We start from the raw sequence: 18,424 nt of genomic DNA, 5'->3' as shown, positions 1-18,424 counted from the left end.
AATGGCTTGGATCTTGGAGAGGTTTAGGTGAGTAAGCTCTGAGAATAAGCAGCTCACTTTCAGTGAACTATTCAGAAATAGCTGTGCATGTGCTAGAAATAACACATACACAAGCAATTGAGCAAATTCTGGGATAGAATGAGAAGGAATACTTTAGGAGTCATTTTGAAAATCAAAGTAATACAATAGCCTGGTCATCCACAGAGGCATGAAAAAATACACTCATAATGTGCTCATTAATGTTCCAGAAGCAAGACTCAATGGGAGGTTTTAGGTGATTACATGACACAGAATGAATGGAGGGTGATGGAGGCATCCTAGGAGATTTTGTAGTTTGCAAAAAGTGGTTACAGGTTCCTTAGGTTACCTTGTGCGATTATTTTATAAAACAATACTTGGAGATTTGTTAAACTTACAAAATTTTATTGACCTGATATGATTGAAACTTATGCCAGTGTTGTTAGGTAAAGGTTAAATTTTCCAAAGAAACTAGAAAGTTATCTTTTTGATAGCTATATATTTAAATAAAAGGGAGATTGAAATGAGTATTAACTGTTGGTTCCTTTGTTTTCCAGTTTTTATTGCAAACAAATATGTTTTGTCAGCTAGATCAGCTCCTTACTTAAAAGAGTCAAGCTTCTTTCATCATGATGATTTCCATACCATTTTCAAAATTACTTTTTTTTAATGTTGTGCTGTAGTTATTTCACTACTGGGTTTTTGTAATCTGCCTCAGTTTTCTAACATCCGTGTTTATTACACATTAAAGGGAATCTCAATAAATTGCTTATTTTAAGCAAGCACTAAAGTTGTGAGAACAACTTCTACTTTTTTCCCCACTGTGTGAGCTGCTTCAGTGCCCACCATGTACAAGCACAGAGACCAGGAAATTGTTCAGGGCCCCGATTTGCTCTGGCATGGGGCATTATGAGAGGCCCAGAGATTAGACCTGCCATGAATCCAATCCTACATGGCAACTTGCACTTGTAATAGCATGAACACTCTAGAAAATATGGAAAGGATTGAAGGAGGAAATAAATATACTTTTGTCTTATCACTAATATCCAATTGTAGTCATTTTAGCATTTGTTAAGTCTTTTTCTACCCTCACATTAGCAAATATAACCAAAAATAATACCCTATGTAATAATAATAGGAATAATAATAGATCCTTTGCATTTATTAAATCATGATCCTCACACAATCCTATGTTATATAGCCGTTGTTACTATCTCATGTTACATATATGGAAATTAAGGCCAAGAGACTCACTCAATGTTTCCCAGCCTGGAAGTGTTAGAACTAGAGGGCAATACCAAAGTGTCTGATTCCAGAGTTCTGCCCAGTATTAGCACTCGCTCACAAAGATCTTCTCTCACATCCTGTATTAGGTGTTTTTGCTCAGCTTAATTTAATAGCAGAGGATTATGTCATAATCTGTTAACCAGTTTCCAGTTGGGCAAGTGGATTGTTTCTATTTGCTTGCCGTTAGAAACAATAATCTTGCCAACATCTTTGTATGAGTTGTGGGTTAAGGATGGGGTCTCTGAAATCAGATCATCAGCAAGATTTAATTTTATTCATGTGTAAATAGTCTAAATGAAGCACAATTGCAAAGAGTGCATAAACTCCCATGAAGAAGGCCTCTTGGTGACCAGCTTGGATTTGGTAGGGACACAGGAGCCTGATCATAGTCTCCTTATATGTCATATAAGGAGAATACTGGCTCCTTCAAAGTGCTGTTATGTGGAGTTCCAGATAAGAAATAAGATGTTGTGGACTACTAGCATGAGACTATTTAGAGTAATAGCCTCTCTAGTAGTTTTTAGTAACTGTAGATATTCTTATTACCTTTGAATTCTTAGAGTAGAATCAAACTGTATCTTTGATTTTGCTAATTTTAGATAATTACAAAATTTTGTGCTCTGATTTCCTAGAAAGTTAAAGCTGACAGGAGCACCCAAACATACAAATGTCACCTTGTCAATTCATTCATCTTGGCCACAATAAATAAAGTCTTGGCCACAACAGATATACATGTCCTTTTTCACATGCACATTTTTCCCCCATAATTTTCTTACTTGTCTGTGAGTTAATTGGCTAGCTGTCTGAACGTACCCAAATATACAGGTTTTGCCAACCCAGATAAGGCCTGACTTACAGCACAGAGGAAAATGAACAAGAACACATAATCTCTAGAGTGGGCTCACCACTGAAAGAAGGGACCAAGTTATCCCACTCTTCACATTGTAGGTCTTGTAGTTGCTTTCAAAGTTTCTGTATTTGGCAAATGAAGCTTGGGTGATGTTTATGGCAGTAAATTAAAAAAAAAAGCAACAGTTTGTCTCAAGCCTTACAAATAAGAACATGCTCTTTCAGCTCTCAAAATCCTTTCTAGTCATATAATTATGGGCTTGCTTGCTCTTGTTTACTTAGGCACTCAAAACAGAATTTGATATTTGAATGCTGAGAGACTTAAATGCTTATTGTACTGAATGTTGATAGATTTATTATGGTAATTTTAAATTTGAGGACAAAATTAACTTTGTATGTCTTTTTCTATGAAGAGATTCTACAATCAAGCCCATTTTTCTTGACATTCTTTTCAAATTTTATTATTTTTAGTCTTTTTCCACCCACTCTCCTTTGTTTCACTCTATTCATTTCCCCTTAGCATTCTTAGATGAAAAATGTTTTACCATCATTCCCAAATGCTTCCCTTTCCTCACTTGTTCTGTTTTAACTTGATTTTGTATTTTCTCTCTCCTTCAATTTCTTTGTGAATTCTTTCTTAATTGTTATTTGAGCCGATTGTTATTCAGGAAAAACAATGTCCATTTCTGGCAAATATGGTTCCTCTGTTGGAAAAGGAAGGGCTGGGATTGGACCAAGGTTTCTTAAACTTTTCTGTGACAGCAGTCTACTTGCTGACAGCTTTCTATGCTGAACACACTTCCATGGGTGCCTAGGAAGGGATGTGGACCATGTGTGCTCGCAGAATGGCAGCTGTAATCCTCTTAATTTTCTCTGCAAGGGAGGAGGAAGCCTATTGCAATGCAAATGACTGTAATGACATAGAATGTAATATTCTATTTTTATGTTGATTCTTTGCAAATTTTATTTTACTGGTGTTAGTCACTCATAGTTTCCATATAGCTCGGTTGAACATATCCACTAGTCAAAATAAAATAATGCTTACTGGATCTCCACTTTAGATATCACATTCAATGCGTCTAGCAACTGTGGTGCATCTTTGAGAGATTAATTCAATGATGTCAATAAAATCAGGCAATTTATTTGTTTCGCTTCATCTTAAACTCCATTCTTGCCTTTCCTTACATAGTATCTGCTATTTAAGCCTCTCTAGTCCTTTTATCTAGTCCTGCTATCAGGTCTCCCTAGTCCTTTCGTCTTCATTTGTACCTTTCCATTGGCTCCATCCTGGCCTCATTTCCTAGCAAAATGGATGTATGAATGGATGTCATCTGAATTACTTTCTTGCCCCAAATCTTCAGCATTTTCATATTCATGTAGTTAGGTCAGTTAAACTCAGAAAATCAGAACCCTAGATCAATTCCTACTTATCTTTTTCTAATACCATGTGTTCAGAGTGTTGCTAGAGAAGATAGTGCAACTGTACCAATTGTGTTCCTTTGAGTCTATGGTGTTCACTCTCAGTTTTTACCCATTTTTTTTTCAGATTTTATTTTTTTAGAGCAGTTGTAGGTTTATAACAAAATTGAGAGGAAGGTAGAGATTTCTCATGGATCTCCTACCTCTAAACATACATAGTGTTCCCCATTATCAACAAGATCTTATACCAAGAATGATACAGGTTTTTCAAGGATGAACCTGCATTAACACATCATATTCACCAGTCTGTAGTACACTTTAGGATTCACTCTTGGTGTCTTATATACTATGACTTTGGACAAAAAGGTAATGACATGTATCCATCATTACAATATCATACAAAGTATTTTCATTGATCTGAAAATCCTTTGTGCTCTGCCTATTCATCTCCCTACCCACTCCCCACAATCATAATTTTGCCTTTTCCAGAATGTTATATAGTTGGAATCATACGATATGTAGCCTTTCCAGAATGGCTTCTTTCACTTAGAAATGTGCATTGAAGCTTCCTTCATGTCTTTTCATGGCTTTTTAATGCTGAATATTTCATTGTCTAGATGTAGGACAGTTTGTTTGTCCAGTTGCCTACTGAAGGACATCTTGGTTACTTGCAAGTTTTGGCAATTATGACGAAACCTGCTAAATATAAACAGCTATGTGTAGGTTTTATGTGGACATATTTTTTCAGTTTGTTTGAGTAAATACCAAAAGCTGCAAATACTGGATAACATGGTAAGAGTATGTTTAGTTTTATAAGAAATTGTTAAAATGCTTTCTAAAGTGGCTGTAATCTGTTGTATTTCAACCAAAAATGTATAAGAGTTCTGGCTGCATTTGACTCAGTTTTCCAGATTTCAGTTATTCTAATATGTGTATAGTGGTATCTCCTTTCTTGCATTTCCCAGATAGCATTTGATAAGTTGTTCCTTTTCATATGCTTACTTGCCATACATATATATGGCATATATCTTCTTTGGTGAGATGTCCTATTGAATTGGATTGTTTTATTTATTGTTTTTTTTCACGTTCTAATGGCTCTTTGTATATTTTGGATAGCTAGTAGTATGTTGTCAGATGGATCTTTTACAAATATTTCTCCCAGTCTGTGATGTGTCTTCTCATTCTCCTCATATTTTCTTTTGCAGAGCAGAAATCTTAAATTTTAATGAAATCCATTTGATCAGTTATTTCTTTCATGAATCATATATTTGGTGTTGTATCTAAGAAAAGTCATCACCCTACCCAAAATCATCCAGATTTTCTTCTATGTTACCTCTTATGAGTTTTATAGTGCTTTATTTTGTCACCCATGTTTTTTTTTACTAATACTGTCATGTTTATTTTCCCATTAAATTACTGATTGTCCCAGTGCTTCACTGGGACAGAAAGCTTCACACTTACTGCAAGCTTTCTTTCCAACTTGTCACCCACTCTTCCACAGATAATTTAATCTTGTCCTATTAGGTTCAAATATAACCTTCCTAGACTTTCTATCTTTTTTCTCACATAGGACCTACATCTGCTCTCAGTTCTCTAATCTCCCAGACTCCCAAGATGGGACAGCTGTGTTCCTATGAAAGGACAACCTTTTCCCTATGCTCTTCATCTTAACCACGCCAATCATTTTTGTCCTAGCATCATGTTTCTTATGTCACCAACCTCTTATTCATCTAATTATTTCTGCTCCAGCAATAACATGCTTGACTATTACCGTGGTCACATATAATTTATTTTTTATTTTTATTTTTTTTAAGATTTATTTATTTATTTATACAAGCACTGGGTACAGTCAGAAGCGCGGGAGGTGAGAGAATTCACCAGAGCCAAAGCGGGGAGCAGAGCAGGCAGAAGGACCGAAGTACACTGCTGAGGGGAGCAGCGGGCGGCAGGAGAGGTCTGCGCGCCTTGGGGGACCCTCCTCCGGTGGCTGGGGAGCAGCCGGGGATCGAGCCGGTGCGGCAGAGGCTGCGGGCAGCTTTGCAACCCAGCGCTCAACCGCTGCGCCACCGGGGGAGACCCTGTCACATATAATTTAAAGATTAAATTTACATGTATACTTGAAATTTATTTTGGTATTGCCAGGGGAGTGAAATAACTAAAATTTGGGATCTCTTTGAAATAAATCTAGTCTAACTTTACCCTGTATGCCTTTTTAATCTCAACTTCTTCATCCCCACCTGATATTTTCTGTACAAAGTGGCACTTCCATTTTTTGTTCTTGTTTGTTTTTGTTCATGCAGATAAACAACTTACTGACCTGACTAATTCTTTTTTTATATTAATTTTTTAAATTTTTTACATCATTGTTCATTTTTAAACAATATTTGCTTCCCCCTGCCCCCTCAGGTGTAGTCCCCATAGAGTTTCCTTCACCAATGCACCATCACCTCAGTCATCTGTGCTCCTCTCTCCCTCCCTCTGATTCCTCTCCCTCCTCCTTCCCTGTAGTATGTCTCTGATTTATAATTGTCCGTTTTTGCTTTGTTGTGTTTTGTACTGTTATTATTTTTTTACACTGATGTCTTATTTGCTTCCCCTATATTCCTGCTATAAGTGAAACCATCCGATATTTTCTTTTTCCTTCTGGCTTATTTCACTGAGCATCATTCCTTCTAGTTCCATCCACATTGCTGCAAATGGCATGAGTTTATCTTTTTTGATTGCTGAATAATATTCCATTGTGTATATATACCACATCTTCTTGATCCAGTCATTTATTTTTGGGCATTTGGGTTGTTTCCAGGTTTTACCTATTGTAAATAGTGCTGCAATAAACATAGGTGTACAGGTGTTCTTTCGAATCAATTTTTTTGTGTCCTTTGGTTAGATCCCTAGTAGTGGAATTGCTGGGTTGTATGGTAACCCCATTTTTAGTAGACTGAGGAACCTTCAGACAGCTTTCAGTAGTGGTTGGACCAGTTTGCACTCCCACCAGCAATGAAGGAGAGTTCCTTTTTCATCACATCCTTGCCAGCATTTGTTGTTGCTTGTTTTTTTGATATGTGCCATTCTTGCTGGTGTAAGGTGTATCTCAATGTGGTTTTAATTTGCATTTCCCTGATGATAAGGGATGTTGAACATTTTTTCATATGTCTGTTGGTCATTTGCATTTCCTCTTTGGAGAAATATCTTTTAAGTTCTTCTGCCCATTTCTTGACTGGATTGTTTATTTTGTTTTTCAACCTGACTAATTCTTTCAGGATCTTCTGAGGTACTATTTCTTTAAAGAAAACTTATTACCACTCCTTATGTTTTGTTAAGTATCCCTTCTCTTGCTTGGTGTACCTCTCTTTCTACACTATTATATTGAAATTAACTCTCTATGAATTTGTGTTCCTTACTAAACTATGAGATTCTTAAGTGCAGGGACTATGGCACCATCATGCTTTTTAATTTTTATCTTAGCATATGATAGGTTCTTAAGAAATGTTTGTAAACTATGTTTATGACAACCCTCTCTCCCAGTGAGTGAAATGTGATTTGCTTATTGGGATTGCAAATTAGCCTTCCTCTCTAGCCAAAGATATCTGATAAAATGAAATAATAAGTATACTTTCATTGAGTGCTATGATTAGTATGCTATTTATAAGCCCTGACAGAGTGGACAACAATGTTAGTGTGAAGTAATTTAACCAGTTTCTTATTAAAAATTAGATGAAATCATTTTCTCTAAGAAGAATAAAGTTTTGATTATATGTGTACATGCAGCAGCCCCCAAACTTTAGTGTGAATAAGAATCACCTTGGAAACATGTTAAAATGTAGATTCCTGGGTTTCATATGTAGCTATGCTGATTCATTTGGATTAAGACTCTATTAAGAATCTAGGGCCTCCCCTGGTGGCGCAGCAGTTGAGCACTGGGTTGCGAGGCTGCCCACAGCCTCTGCAGCACTGGTTCCATCCCCGGCAACCAATGAGGGTCCCACATGGCGCGCAGACCTCTCCTGCCGCCCGCTGCTCCCCTCAGTAGTGTATTTCATCAGTCTGCCTGTTCTGTTCCCCGCTCTGGCTCTGGTGAGTTCTCTCACCCTCCCATGCTTCTGACTGTACCCAGTGCTTGTATAAATAAATAAAATCTTTAAAAAAAAAAAAAAGAATCTGTATTCTCAGAATACAGATGGCCTAAGAATCTATATTTTTAGAAAACATCCAAATGATTATAATATAATTTAAGAAGCATTGTTTTCTTCTTTCTGAAGTGGAGAGCGAGAGGACAGAATAATTTTGAATAATGGAGGGAATTGCCTTAGTCTGAAACTGAATGGGGTTCTCTATGGGGTCTATAAATGTTACAAAGCATTAAAAATGAGAATGGATACCTGGGAGGTGTTGGCACAGGGAATCTAAGGTGACAGGGCCTGGGAGTGTAGAGAGAGGCATGGAAAGTTAATAGTGACAACCTTGGCTTATTTCACTATTTTCCCTAGGTTTTACTTTCTTCTTCAAGTAGAAAATTTGATAGCAATATAAAAATAAAATGTGGTTAATAAGATATTTTCATCTTCCTTTAGGAACCAATACCCATGAGTCATCCAATAAGTATTTTTTTAATATTTTAGTATTTTTAGGATAGTGAATGATTTAAACATGGGGTGATTTTTGATATTTAGGACAATAGCATACAATTTCATGTAGTGTTTTATTTTTGATTCTATGACAACAAAAATTACCATTGAAAAGATGCTAATCTATGCCATAAAAAGAAAACAGAATTTAATTTTACATCTGTGAGAAAATAGATTTTCATTTATTACCATCTGTAAATGATTTCTATCAAATCTATAATACAAATTGTTAATGTTTTACCATTTAAATTTTTTAAAAGATTTTTATGAAGATGTTACATATTTTTCAGAATGGCAAATAATAACCAGAAGTAGATGGATAAATCCAGGCCATTGAAAAACTCCAAACTTTTTTTTTTTTTTTTTTTTTTTCATTTTTTTCATGAATTTTTATTTAACTCTTTTCTTTTTTTTTTTTTTTTTTTTTTTTTAATAAATTTTATTGTTATAGTCCCCATACAATTGCAGCCCCCCCATTCTGACCCCAATCCCTCCCCTCCCACCCCCGCCCCCCTAAAAGTGTCTCTGGTTCATAGTTTTTTGTTGATTTTGATTTTCACTTTCTTATAGTTATTCATTTTCCTGGTCCCTTATTTAAGTTTTCTAGATTCCTGCTATGAGTGAGACCATCCGGTATTTATCTTTTTCTTTCTGGCTTATTTCGCTGAGCATGATCCCTTCCAGCGCCATCCATGTTGCTGCAAATTGCATGTGTTTATCTTTTTTGAATGCTGAGTAATATTCCATGGTGTATATGTACCACATCTTCTTGATCCAGTCATCTATTTTTGGGCATTTGGGTTGTTTCCAAAGCTTAGCTATTGTAAACAGTGCTGCTATAAACATAGGGGTGCAGGTGTTCTTTGGAATTGATGTTTCTGTGTCCTTTGGGTAAATACCTAGGAGTGGAATTGCTGGATCATATGGAAGCTCTATGTTTAGTAGGTCCAGAAATCTCCATACAGCTTTCCACAGTGGTTGGACCAGTTTGCACTCCCACCAACAGTGCAGAAGAGTTCCTTTTTCTCCACACCCTCGCCAACATTTGTTGTTGCTAGTTTTTTTAATATGTGCCATTCTCACTGGTGTAAGATGGTATCTCATGGTAGTTTTGATTTGCATTTCCCTGATGACAAGTGATGTTGAACATTTTTTCATATGCCTGTTGGCCATTTGCATTTCCTCTTCAGAGAAGTTTCTTTTAAGCTCTTCTGCCCATTTTTTGACTGGATTATTTTCTTTGTTGTTGTTGAGTCTCATCAGCTCTTTGCAGATTTTTGTGATCAGTCCTTTATCATTAGTGTTGGGTGCAAAAATGTTCTCCCAGTTGGTGGGGTTTCTCTTTGTTTTTGTTATTGTCTCTTTTGCTGTGCAAAAGCTCTTTAATTTGATGTAGTCCCAGCTGTTTATCTTTGCCTTCACTATCACTGCTTTGGGTGATGTGTCTGTAAAGATGTCTTTGATGTGCAAATCACGTAGTGTTTCGCCTATATTTCCTTCTATATATTTTATGGTTTCAGGTCTTATGTCTAGTTCTTTAATCCATTTTGAGTTGATTTTTGTGTATGGTGTGAGGTGGTGGTCAAGCTTCATTCTTTTGCATGTAGCGACCCAGTTTTCCCAACACCATTTGTTGAACAAACTTTCTTTGCTCCAATGCATATTCTTTGCTCCTTTGTCAAAGATTAGTTGACCATAAATCTGTGGGTTTATTTCTGGATTTTCTATTCGATTCCATTGGTCTGTATGTCTGTTCTTGTTCCAATACCATGCAGTTTTGATGATTATGGCTTTGTAGTATAGTTTGAAGTCTGGGAGTCTGATGCCTCCATTCCCTTCTTTTTTTTTCAGGAGAGCTTTGGCTATTCGGGGTTTTTGGTGATTCCATATGAATTTCATCAATAATTGAAAAACTCCAAACTTTTAAAACAATTGAGATTAAATTGACAAATAACATTATACTAGTTTCAGGTATACAACATTGGGATTTGATGTTTGTATGTATTGAGAAATGATCACCACAGTAATCTAGGTAACATTCATCGCAATGAATAGTTACAGTTTTTTTCTGTGAGGATTTTTTTTTAAGATCTACCCTCTTAGCAACTTTCAAATATACAATACAGTGTTTTAAACTATAGTCATCAAACTTTACAACACATCCCCATAACTTATTTTATAATTGGGAGTTTGTATCTTTTGCCTCCTTCATCCATTTCACCTTCATCCAACACCTTTGCCACTCTGTTCTTTGTATTTTTGAATTTGGTTATTTTTAGATTCCACATATAAGTGACATTATGCACTTATTTGTCTTTGACTTATTCCACTTAACATAATAGCTTCAAGTTCCATCCATGTTGTCACAAATGGCAAGACTTTCCTGTTTTTTTTTTTGTGGTTGATTAATATTCCAATTTTTTTGTCTCTTCTTCCACATATGGACACTTAGGTTCTTCTTATAACTTGGCTTTTGTAAATTAAGCTGTAATGAACATGGAGATGCATAAATTGTTTCAAATTGGTGTTTCCACTCTCTCTAGATAAGTATCCAGAAGTGGAAGTGCTAGATTATATGATAGTTTTATTTTTAATTTTTTAAGAAACCTCCCTCTGTGTTCCAGAATGGCAGCACAATTTTACATTCCCACCAACAATGTGCAAGGACTCCCTTTTCTCCACATTCTTGCCAACACTTATTTTCTTGTCTCTATCACCAGCACGTTATTTCTTGTCTTTTTGATCATAATCATTCTTACAGATGTAACACAATATCTCATTATGGTTTTTATTTTTATTTCCATGATGATTGGTGATATTGAATACCTTTTCATCTATTTGTTAGCTATCTGTATGTCTTCTTTGGGAAGAAGACATACTTTGTTTTCTCCCAAAGAAGACATACAGATAGCTAACAAATCCGATTTTTTTACCCCCCCCCTTTTTTTATTTTGCTATTGAGTTGTATGACTTTTTAGGTACTTAAACTGCCACCCCATATCAGATATATGACTTACAAATATTTTCTCCCTTTCAGTGGATTGCCTTTTAATTATGTTGAGGATCTCCTTTTTGTGTGGAGAATTTTTAGTTTGCTGTAATCCCATTTTTTTATGCTTGTTGTCTTTGCTTTTGGAGTAAGATCCAAAATTCATCAAGACTGATGTCAAGGAGCTTACTGCCTATGTTTTCTTCTAGGAAAAAAAACACCAATCTTTTAATTTTAGCTTATTATTTCAACTTTCTCTCTCATTCAGCCTTATTCAGAGCTGTTAACAAGCAACTGTTGGTTGACTTGAGTTTCTTCTTTCACCATTTGGTGGCCAGTCTCTGGTAAAATTCCTAATTAGATGCAAACCAGGCAAACAAATGGGCCAGTGGGATGGAAGAGGCAGTGGGCATGGAGAGTCTATTGTTGCTCATCCAATCAGCTAAATATGTTTTAATTGTAACAGCAATGCCATAAATAGGCCTGGAACAGCCTATTAGTCTGCCTCTTTTCATTCCTGTCTGTTTCAGTTGCTCTGCTGCACCATCCATACAATTTTGTGACTTTGATTTAGTTAATTTGATGGGAGAGGTTTCCTTCTCTGTACTTCGGTTATCTGTATGTGGGGAAGAGAAGTTATCTTAAATAGCTTAACAGAGTTTGAGCTTTGAAGGGGCAAAGCTATTCTTATTGCAATTTGTATCTTGTTTTTTTTAACTCACTCAGTGCAAGACCTGTGTTCTCTATTGGATCACTTTAAACTAAACATCTTTGCCAATCTGTGCTCTTTTGTAGGTGATTCGCAAAGGGTGGTTAACCATCAGCAATATTGGCATCATGAAAGGAGGATCTAAAGGATACTGGTTTGTCCTTACTGCTGAAAGCTTGTCCTGGTATAAAGATGATGAGGTAAGTCACACAGTGACAGAGCTTTCTCAACAATGTTTCTAATTCTTGAGACACCAGTGGGTCTCTTTCAGTAAGACTTGGTTTGGAATGTTGGCTTGAGAAGCTTTGCCTGTTTCTTCTTAGAGTTGTAATTTTACAATTCTCCCTTCAAAATTTGTTGCTTTCTTTGGTGTAGTTATGTGTTTGTTTACCTGAAGAGATGGAGTTATGGGCAGTAGTTGGAAACTTCCTTCTTTGTAATAATGGAGACACTAGTTGAATGAAAGCAATTTTCATGATGTATTGAAAAGATCCAAGGGTATACACCCTCTTAAAAAAGAAATTAATGCATTGATACAGTGGTACTAAAGCATTTTGGAATTGTCACTGTCACATAGCCTCAAATGATGGGCTTTTGAACATGTCCAAATCACTGATCTTCAAATGAGTCCCAGATAATTGTTTAAACAAACTTTGTTCTTTGAGAATTTGATAGCTATTAAAAAAAGCATGCATTATGAAAACTATGGCAGTCTGGTTCATGGTAGATGTTAATAATTTTGGTCTTGTGACTTACTATTCACTTAAATGTGATAGTTATAAAAGTCCAAAAATAATGTCTTAATCAGTCTTACAGCACCATTTAAGTGCTTCAAAGTGATTCTACTAAATTTGGGAGGATGTGAATGGAAATTAAATTATGTTTTGTGAATTTTCATGCTCTGTTTTGACCTGAGAAGTTTTAGGTGCTTATAATGTAGCATGTAAACATAACAATACTTTGTGATAGCAAAACTATTTATAAGTGAGATCGTCTCAATTTTATTTGGCTATAAAGGGCATGAGTTTAGAGTTAAGTTCTCCTCCCTTGGCTTGATATCCTTTGATAGTATGATACACGCCTTTGTCAGCTGCTGCAGAGAAGTTTCAAGACTTACATAGTTCTTTTTGTTTCCTAAGAGCTTTGTGTATAATAGTATGTTGAATAAATATTGGATAATTAGTTAATTGCCATTAAATTTTTTGTAGCAAGGGAAATCAAATCCCATAGCAATGTCCAAAAAACTTTTCTACTAAAACGATTTCATAAAATTTTTTTATGTGAGCTATTTTACTGACTTGAGTCAAATATTTCATTGCTCATTATGAGAGTCTGAAGATTACCAATGGTTTCTGTGCTGGCTGCTTAGATACCCCTGTCTTTTGGTAGGAAATGCTAGTGTTTAAATACCACAGCTTTGTGATGCCTCATTAGATATAAAAATATGTAAACGAAGTATCTTCTTTTGTGCTCATTTGCCCTAAAAAAAAAAAATCTTCTCTTTGATATATTTCCTTCCAGGGATTTAGATAATCATTTATGTATTTCAGTAATTCTAGGGAAAGTACAAGATTTTTCAGAGAAACCATAATTAGTTATACCTAGTGATTTGTGTACACACACACACAAACTTATTTGATCTACATTAGAAGATGAACTCCAGGCATATTGGCATTGTCCTTTTCCTGAGTGCTAATATGGGGGGCTCTGAAGACCCTTGGGTAACAGCTGCTTTTAGAATATGGCTTTAGGGTTCTCTTGTATGGATATGTGGGTACTGAAACACTGCAGTGAAAGCTACCCTGCTCCCAGAGGGAAGGAAGAAACGCTAAGTTTGGTGATATTCATGGTCACCAGTCATCCCTCCTCTCCTCTATAAACTCATGATAACTTTTTACAAAACATCTGCAGCTAAAGCTCCCTCATCAGCATTCAACTACAACAAGAAGAAAAATACATGTGTGTGCAATTATAGTATTAACTGAGTGCCAGGTAACATATTATTAAAAGTGTGTGCATAGACAGTGGTTGAGCATGGGGAGGGTGGGAATGACCCTCAGAATAAACAGAGTGATGTAGGTGAAGAAAGTTTAGGAAAGTTGTTTTCTCAATTTAAATCATTTCAAGAAAGAGAAAATGACAATTTTTCTTTTCTATGAAATCAACAAGTAAACTTATACAATAATATGATAATAACATAATATCATATTGATATTGAATTTCAGTGTTCTAGAAAAAAAATAGGGTCAGAGAGATAGAAAGTGATGGAAGGACTTTTAGACAGAGTGTTTGGGAGGAAGTAACACTGGCACACACAGACTGAAAGAATGAGCTGTACAGATTTTGTTGAGAAACATTCTACGTAGAGGGAACAACAAGGATAAAGCCCCTAAATAGGCACCAGCAAGAAGCTGGTATTTGGAATATAGGAGAAGTAGGAGAAAGGCAGGAAATAAAATCAGAGGTACTAGTGGGTAGGGCCTTGTCAGTCCCTATTCAATGATTTAGATTTTAATTCGAAGCATCATTGAAAATCACTGGGTTGTTGTAACAGGAGGTAACATGGTAGGGTTTATGTTTTGGGAAGATTTGTCTGGTGAGTTGGGTATGATGTGTAGGATGCAATGTGTGTGTGGAAGGAGCAAGATGGCAAGAATAGAAGAAGGCAGATCAACTAGGAGACTAACAGTCATCCAAGCAAAAAGAGATACTATGTAGTTTCTGGGGAGGGTCACTCACAGCATCTAGGGGGGCAAGTTGATGGACCACAGACAGCTCCTGCTAGCTCTTGTTGCTCACTAAAGACTCTGTTCAAGAAGCAAGATAGGAACTTTGAAATTATTAATGAATAACTGATGAATGGATCCTCTTTTCAAATTGTAAGAGTTCGTTCCACATTCATTCCCACCTATATCCTCTACCCTGCTCTGTACACCTCTTGCCTGAATTTCCTACCACTGCAGACTGTTTCTGAGAATGCTCTCAGGGTGAAAGGGAAGGGTCAGTACCTCTTCTTTCTCTTGGCTAGTACTCAACATTTGTTGTGTCTGCTGGGAACCAAGGTTGGAAGGGGAGGATAATGATACACTTTGAAAATTCTGTTACATGACAACTTACCTTTCTTAGTCAAGCAAATGTGTCACTGGAAATATTATTAAGTTCATTATACATTGATTCATTTATCCAATGTCAATTTATACTCAAATTTTCATAAAGGATTGTCATATTTTTTCCTATGTTCCACCATCTTGCTTTCTCATGTAATTAGCCTGGTACACTTTAATTATACTTTACTCGACTATTGAATAAGTAATTAGCTAACCATATAAATTGAATAAGTATGAAGGTAACCATATAAATATATATGGTTTTGTTTAATTTATGGTAGGTTTGTAATAAATAAGAATAGCTTATAAAATATACTTTGATTAAAAAACAGTAGTTCAAATTGTGTTCCAGGATGACATTAATTGAGCAAAAGACCTTACAGATCAGTTAGTATAATGGAAAGGGTGAGAAATTGGACATGGGTTTACTATGACTAATGGCCAATCAGGGGACAAGTCAGTCTTCTATAAACTTCTGTATTTTCACTTGTTAAGTGGGCATCATTGCTGGCTAAATTACCTCAAGTGGAATTGTAGGACTTTATTATTTTTTCTTTTTTTATTATTTATATTTTATTTTTATATTCCCCTTACAATTACAACCCCCTTATTTTGACCCCAAGCCCTCCATTCCCCACAACCCACCCCCCCATAGTGTGTCTCTGGTTCATAGTTGTTTGTTGATTTTGATATTTTCTTTTTTATAGTTATTCTTTTTCCTGGTCCCTTATTTAAGTTTTCTAGATTTCTGCTATGTGTGAGACCATCCGGTATTTTTCTTTTTCTTTCTGGCTTATTTCACTGAGCATGATCCCTTCCAGCTCCATCCATGTTGCTGCAAATTGCATGTGTTTATCTTTTTGAATGCTGAGTAATATTCCATGGTGTATATGTACCACATCTTCTTGATCCAGTCATCTATTTTTGGGCATTTGGATTGTTTCCAAAGCTTAGCTATTGTAAATAGTGCTGCTATAAACATAGGGGTGCAGGTGTTCTTTGGAATTGATGTTTCTGTGTCCTTTGGGCAAATACCTAGGAGTGGAATTGCTGGATCATATGGAAGCTCTATGTTTAGTAGGTCCAGAAATCTCCACATAGCTCTCCATAATGGTTGGACCAGTTTGCACTCCCACCAACAGTGCAGGAGAGTTCCTTTTTCTCCACACCCTCGCCAACATTTGTTGTTGCTAGTTTTTTTAATATGTGCCAATCTCACTGGTGTAAGATGGTATCTCATAGTAGTTTTGATTTGCATTGCCCTGATTACAAGTGATGTTGAACATTTTTTCATATGCCTGTTGACCATTTGCATTTCCTCTTCAGAGAAGATTCTTGTTAGCTCTTCTGCCCATTTTTTGACTGGATTATTTTCTTTGTTTTTGTCGAGTCTCATCAGCTCTTTGTAGATTTTTGTGATCAGTCCTTTATCATTAGTGTTGTGTGCAAAAATGTTCTCTCAGTCGGTGGGGTTTCTCTTTTTTTTGTTATTGTCTCTTTTGCTGTGCAGAAGCTCTTTAATTTGATGTAGTCCCACTGTTTATCTTTGCCTTCACTATCTCTGCTTTGGGTGATGTGTCTGTAAAGATGTCTTTGATGTGCATATCATGTAGTGTTTCGCCTATATTTCCTTCTATGTATTTTATGGTTTCAGGTCTTATGTCTAGTTCTTTAATCCATTTTGAGTTGGTTTTTGTGCATGGTGTGAGGTAGTGGTCAAGCTTCATTCTTTTGCATGTAGCAAAACAGTTTTCCCAGCACCATTTATTGAACAAACTTTCTTTGCTCCATTGCATATTCTTTGCTCCTTTGTCAAAGATTAGTTGACCACAAATCTGTGGGTTTATTTATGGATTTTCTGGAATTGTAGGACTTTAAAAATGCATATATTAATAATTGTTCTTATTTGCAATAACATACCCATATATTTATTTCTACCATTGTCCTTCCACTGTGATGTTGTCATTTTTTTTCATCAAAGAATAAGGTTCAGACAAGGGAGAACTCAAATCCTATTTCTTTAGTGACACTTGACATGCTGCTTCCCTTCTAGCCTATGAGTTCTCCTACATCTCAAACAAGGAATAGAAATGGTGGTAATAAGCTATATAATTTCCTATCCAAGGTGGCAAAGACAGTAGTATAACCCTGTTTCATAATCTAAGCCATAATTGGCACAGCTGTAATATTGGGTCCCCTAGAATTTTTCTGTTTTTCCCATACTGACTGAATTTATCTACCCTCCCCTTAATTTTTATATGAATTAATGAATGCCCACAAGTACTTGAGGACTGCCCTTTTTGGACCATTATTCAACATTATAGTAAAGTTATTTGTAGTGCTACTAAAAAAGAGTTTAATAAAAAGTTTTCCATTTGTGTCCCAAGCAATGTTATTTGCTATCATATAGCATTAAGTTGTATGTCATCTCAAGGAGTTTTTAAATCACAGCTTGACCAGGATAGACATAATTAATCTATGTACTTGACTATATGCTATCCTCTAGTATACTCCAATTAGTCCAAGTTTAGGTTTTTGCTACATGATAATCAATAGACCATCTTATAAACTGTTTATAATCAAGGGGATTTCCCCAAACCTGACTATCCTTCTAGATCATGTTTTAATACTCCACACTTTGGAATTTTCTATATATATATAAAACTCTAAATACATTTATAGGGGTTGCATGGACATATTTTCTGGGTTCTTCCTCTCCAAGTTATTCTGCCAGTATATATACTCCAGGTCAAGGAGTAGCTGCTTATGGGGGTGAGATTGGATGCACTGGTTTGTGTGTTATTATCCCTTTGGATCTTGAATGGATGCCACTAAGCTCCATTGATTTCTGACTTATTTAGCGTAATCTCCTCTAGTTCTATCTATGTTGTCACAAATGGCAAGATTTCATCTATTTTTTTTATAGTTGAATAGTATTCCATTGTGTATATATATCACTCCATCATGTATATATAAGCCACATCTTCTTAATCCACTACTCTGTCTTTGGGCACTTAGGTTGTTTCCATATCTTAGCTATTGTATTTAGTGCTGCAGTGAACATAGGAATGTGTATATCCCTTCAAATTAGTTTTTTTGTATTTGCTGTATAGCTACATAGGAGAGGAATTGGTGGGTAATATGGTAGATCAATTTTTAATATTATGAGAACTCTTCATATAGTTTTCAACAGAAACTGGACCAGTCTACATTCCCACCAACAACATATGAGGATTCCTTTTTCTCCACATCCTCACCAACATTTATTACTTCTGTTTTTTTTTTTTTTTTGGATATGGGTCAGTTTCATGTAAGTCTACCTTTGCATACCCTCACTAGTTAAATGCTCAGCCAAACCAATGTATTTTCAGTTAGCAAAATGCTCCCTAGTTCAACATAGCATTCCCTGTATTCATTCCTG

General features: G+C 35.8%; 1 protein-coding gene and 1 non-coding gene across 8 annotated transcripts in view; one reads left to right on the top strand and one right to left on the bottom strand.

The window, feature by feature from the left end:
* Positions 1-18,424, top strand: part of DNM3 (dynamin 3) — a 513,949-nt gene that overhangs the window by 259,572 nt on the left and 235,953 nt on the right. For all 7 annotated transcript variants that reach the window (XM_054693472.1, XM_054693473.1, XM_037506477.2 and 4 more), the window contains one exon: positions 11,983-12,096. In XM_054693472.1, the coding sequence (XP_054549447.1) occupies positions 11,983-12,096 (114 nt within the window). The remainder of the gene's footprint in view (positions 1-11,982; positions 12,097-18,424) is intronic.
* LOC119242444 (small nucleolar RNA SNORA42/SNORA80 family) lies at positions 838-972 on the bottom strand. Its single transcript, XR_005124455.1, has one exon. It is a non-coding gene; the product is annotated as a small nucleolar RNA SNORA42/SNORA80 family (small nucleolar RNA).

Source organism: Talpa occidentalis, unplaced genomic scaffold, assembly GCF_014898055.3.
Source record: "Talpa occidentalis isolate TD23 unplaced genomic scaffold, MPIMG_talOcc4v2.1 talOcc4.12, whole genome shotgun sequence".
NCBI classification, from domain to species: domain Eukaryota; kingdom Metazoa; phylum Chordata; class Mammalia; order Eulipotyphla; family Talpidae; genus Talpa; species Talpa occidentalis.
This window is presented reverse-complemented; position numbering and strand designations above follow the sequence as displayed.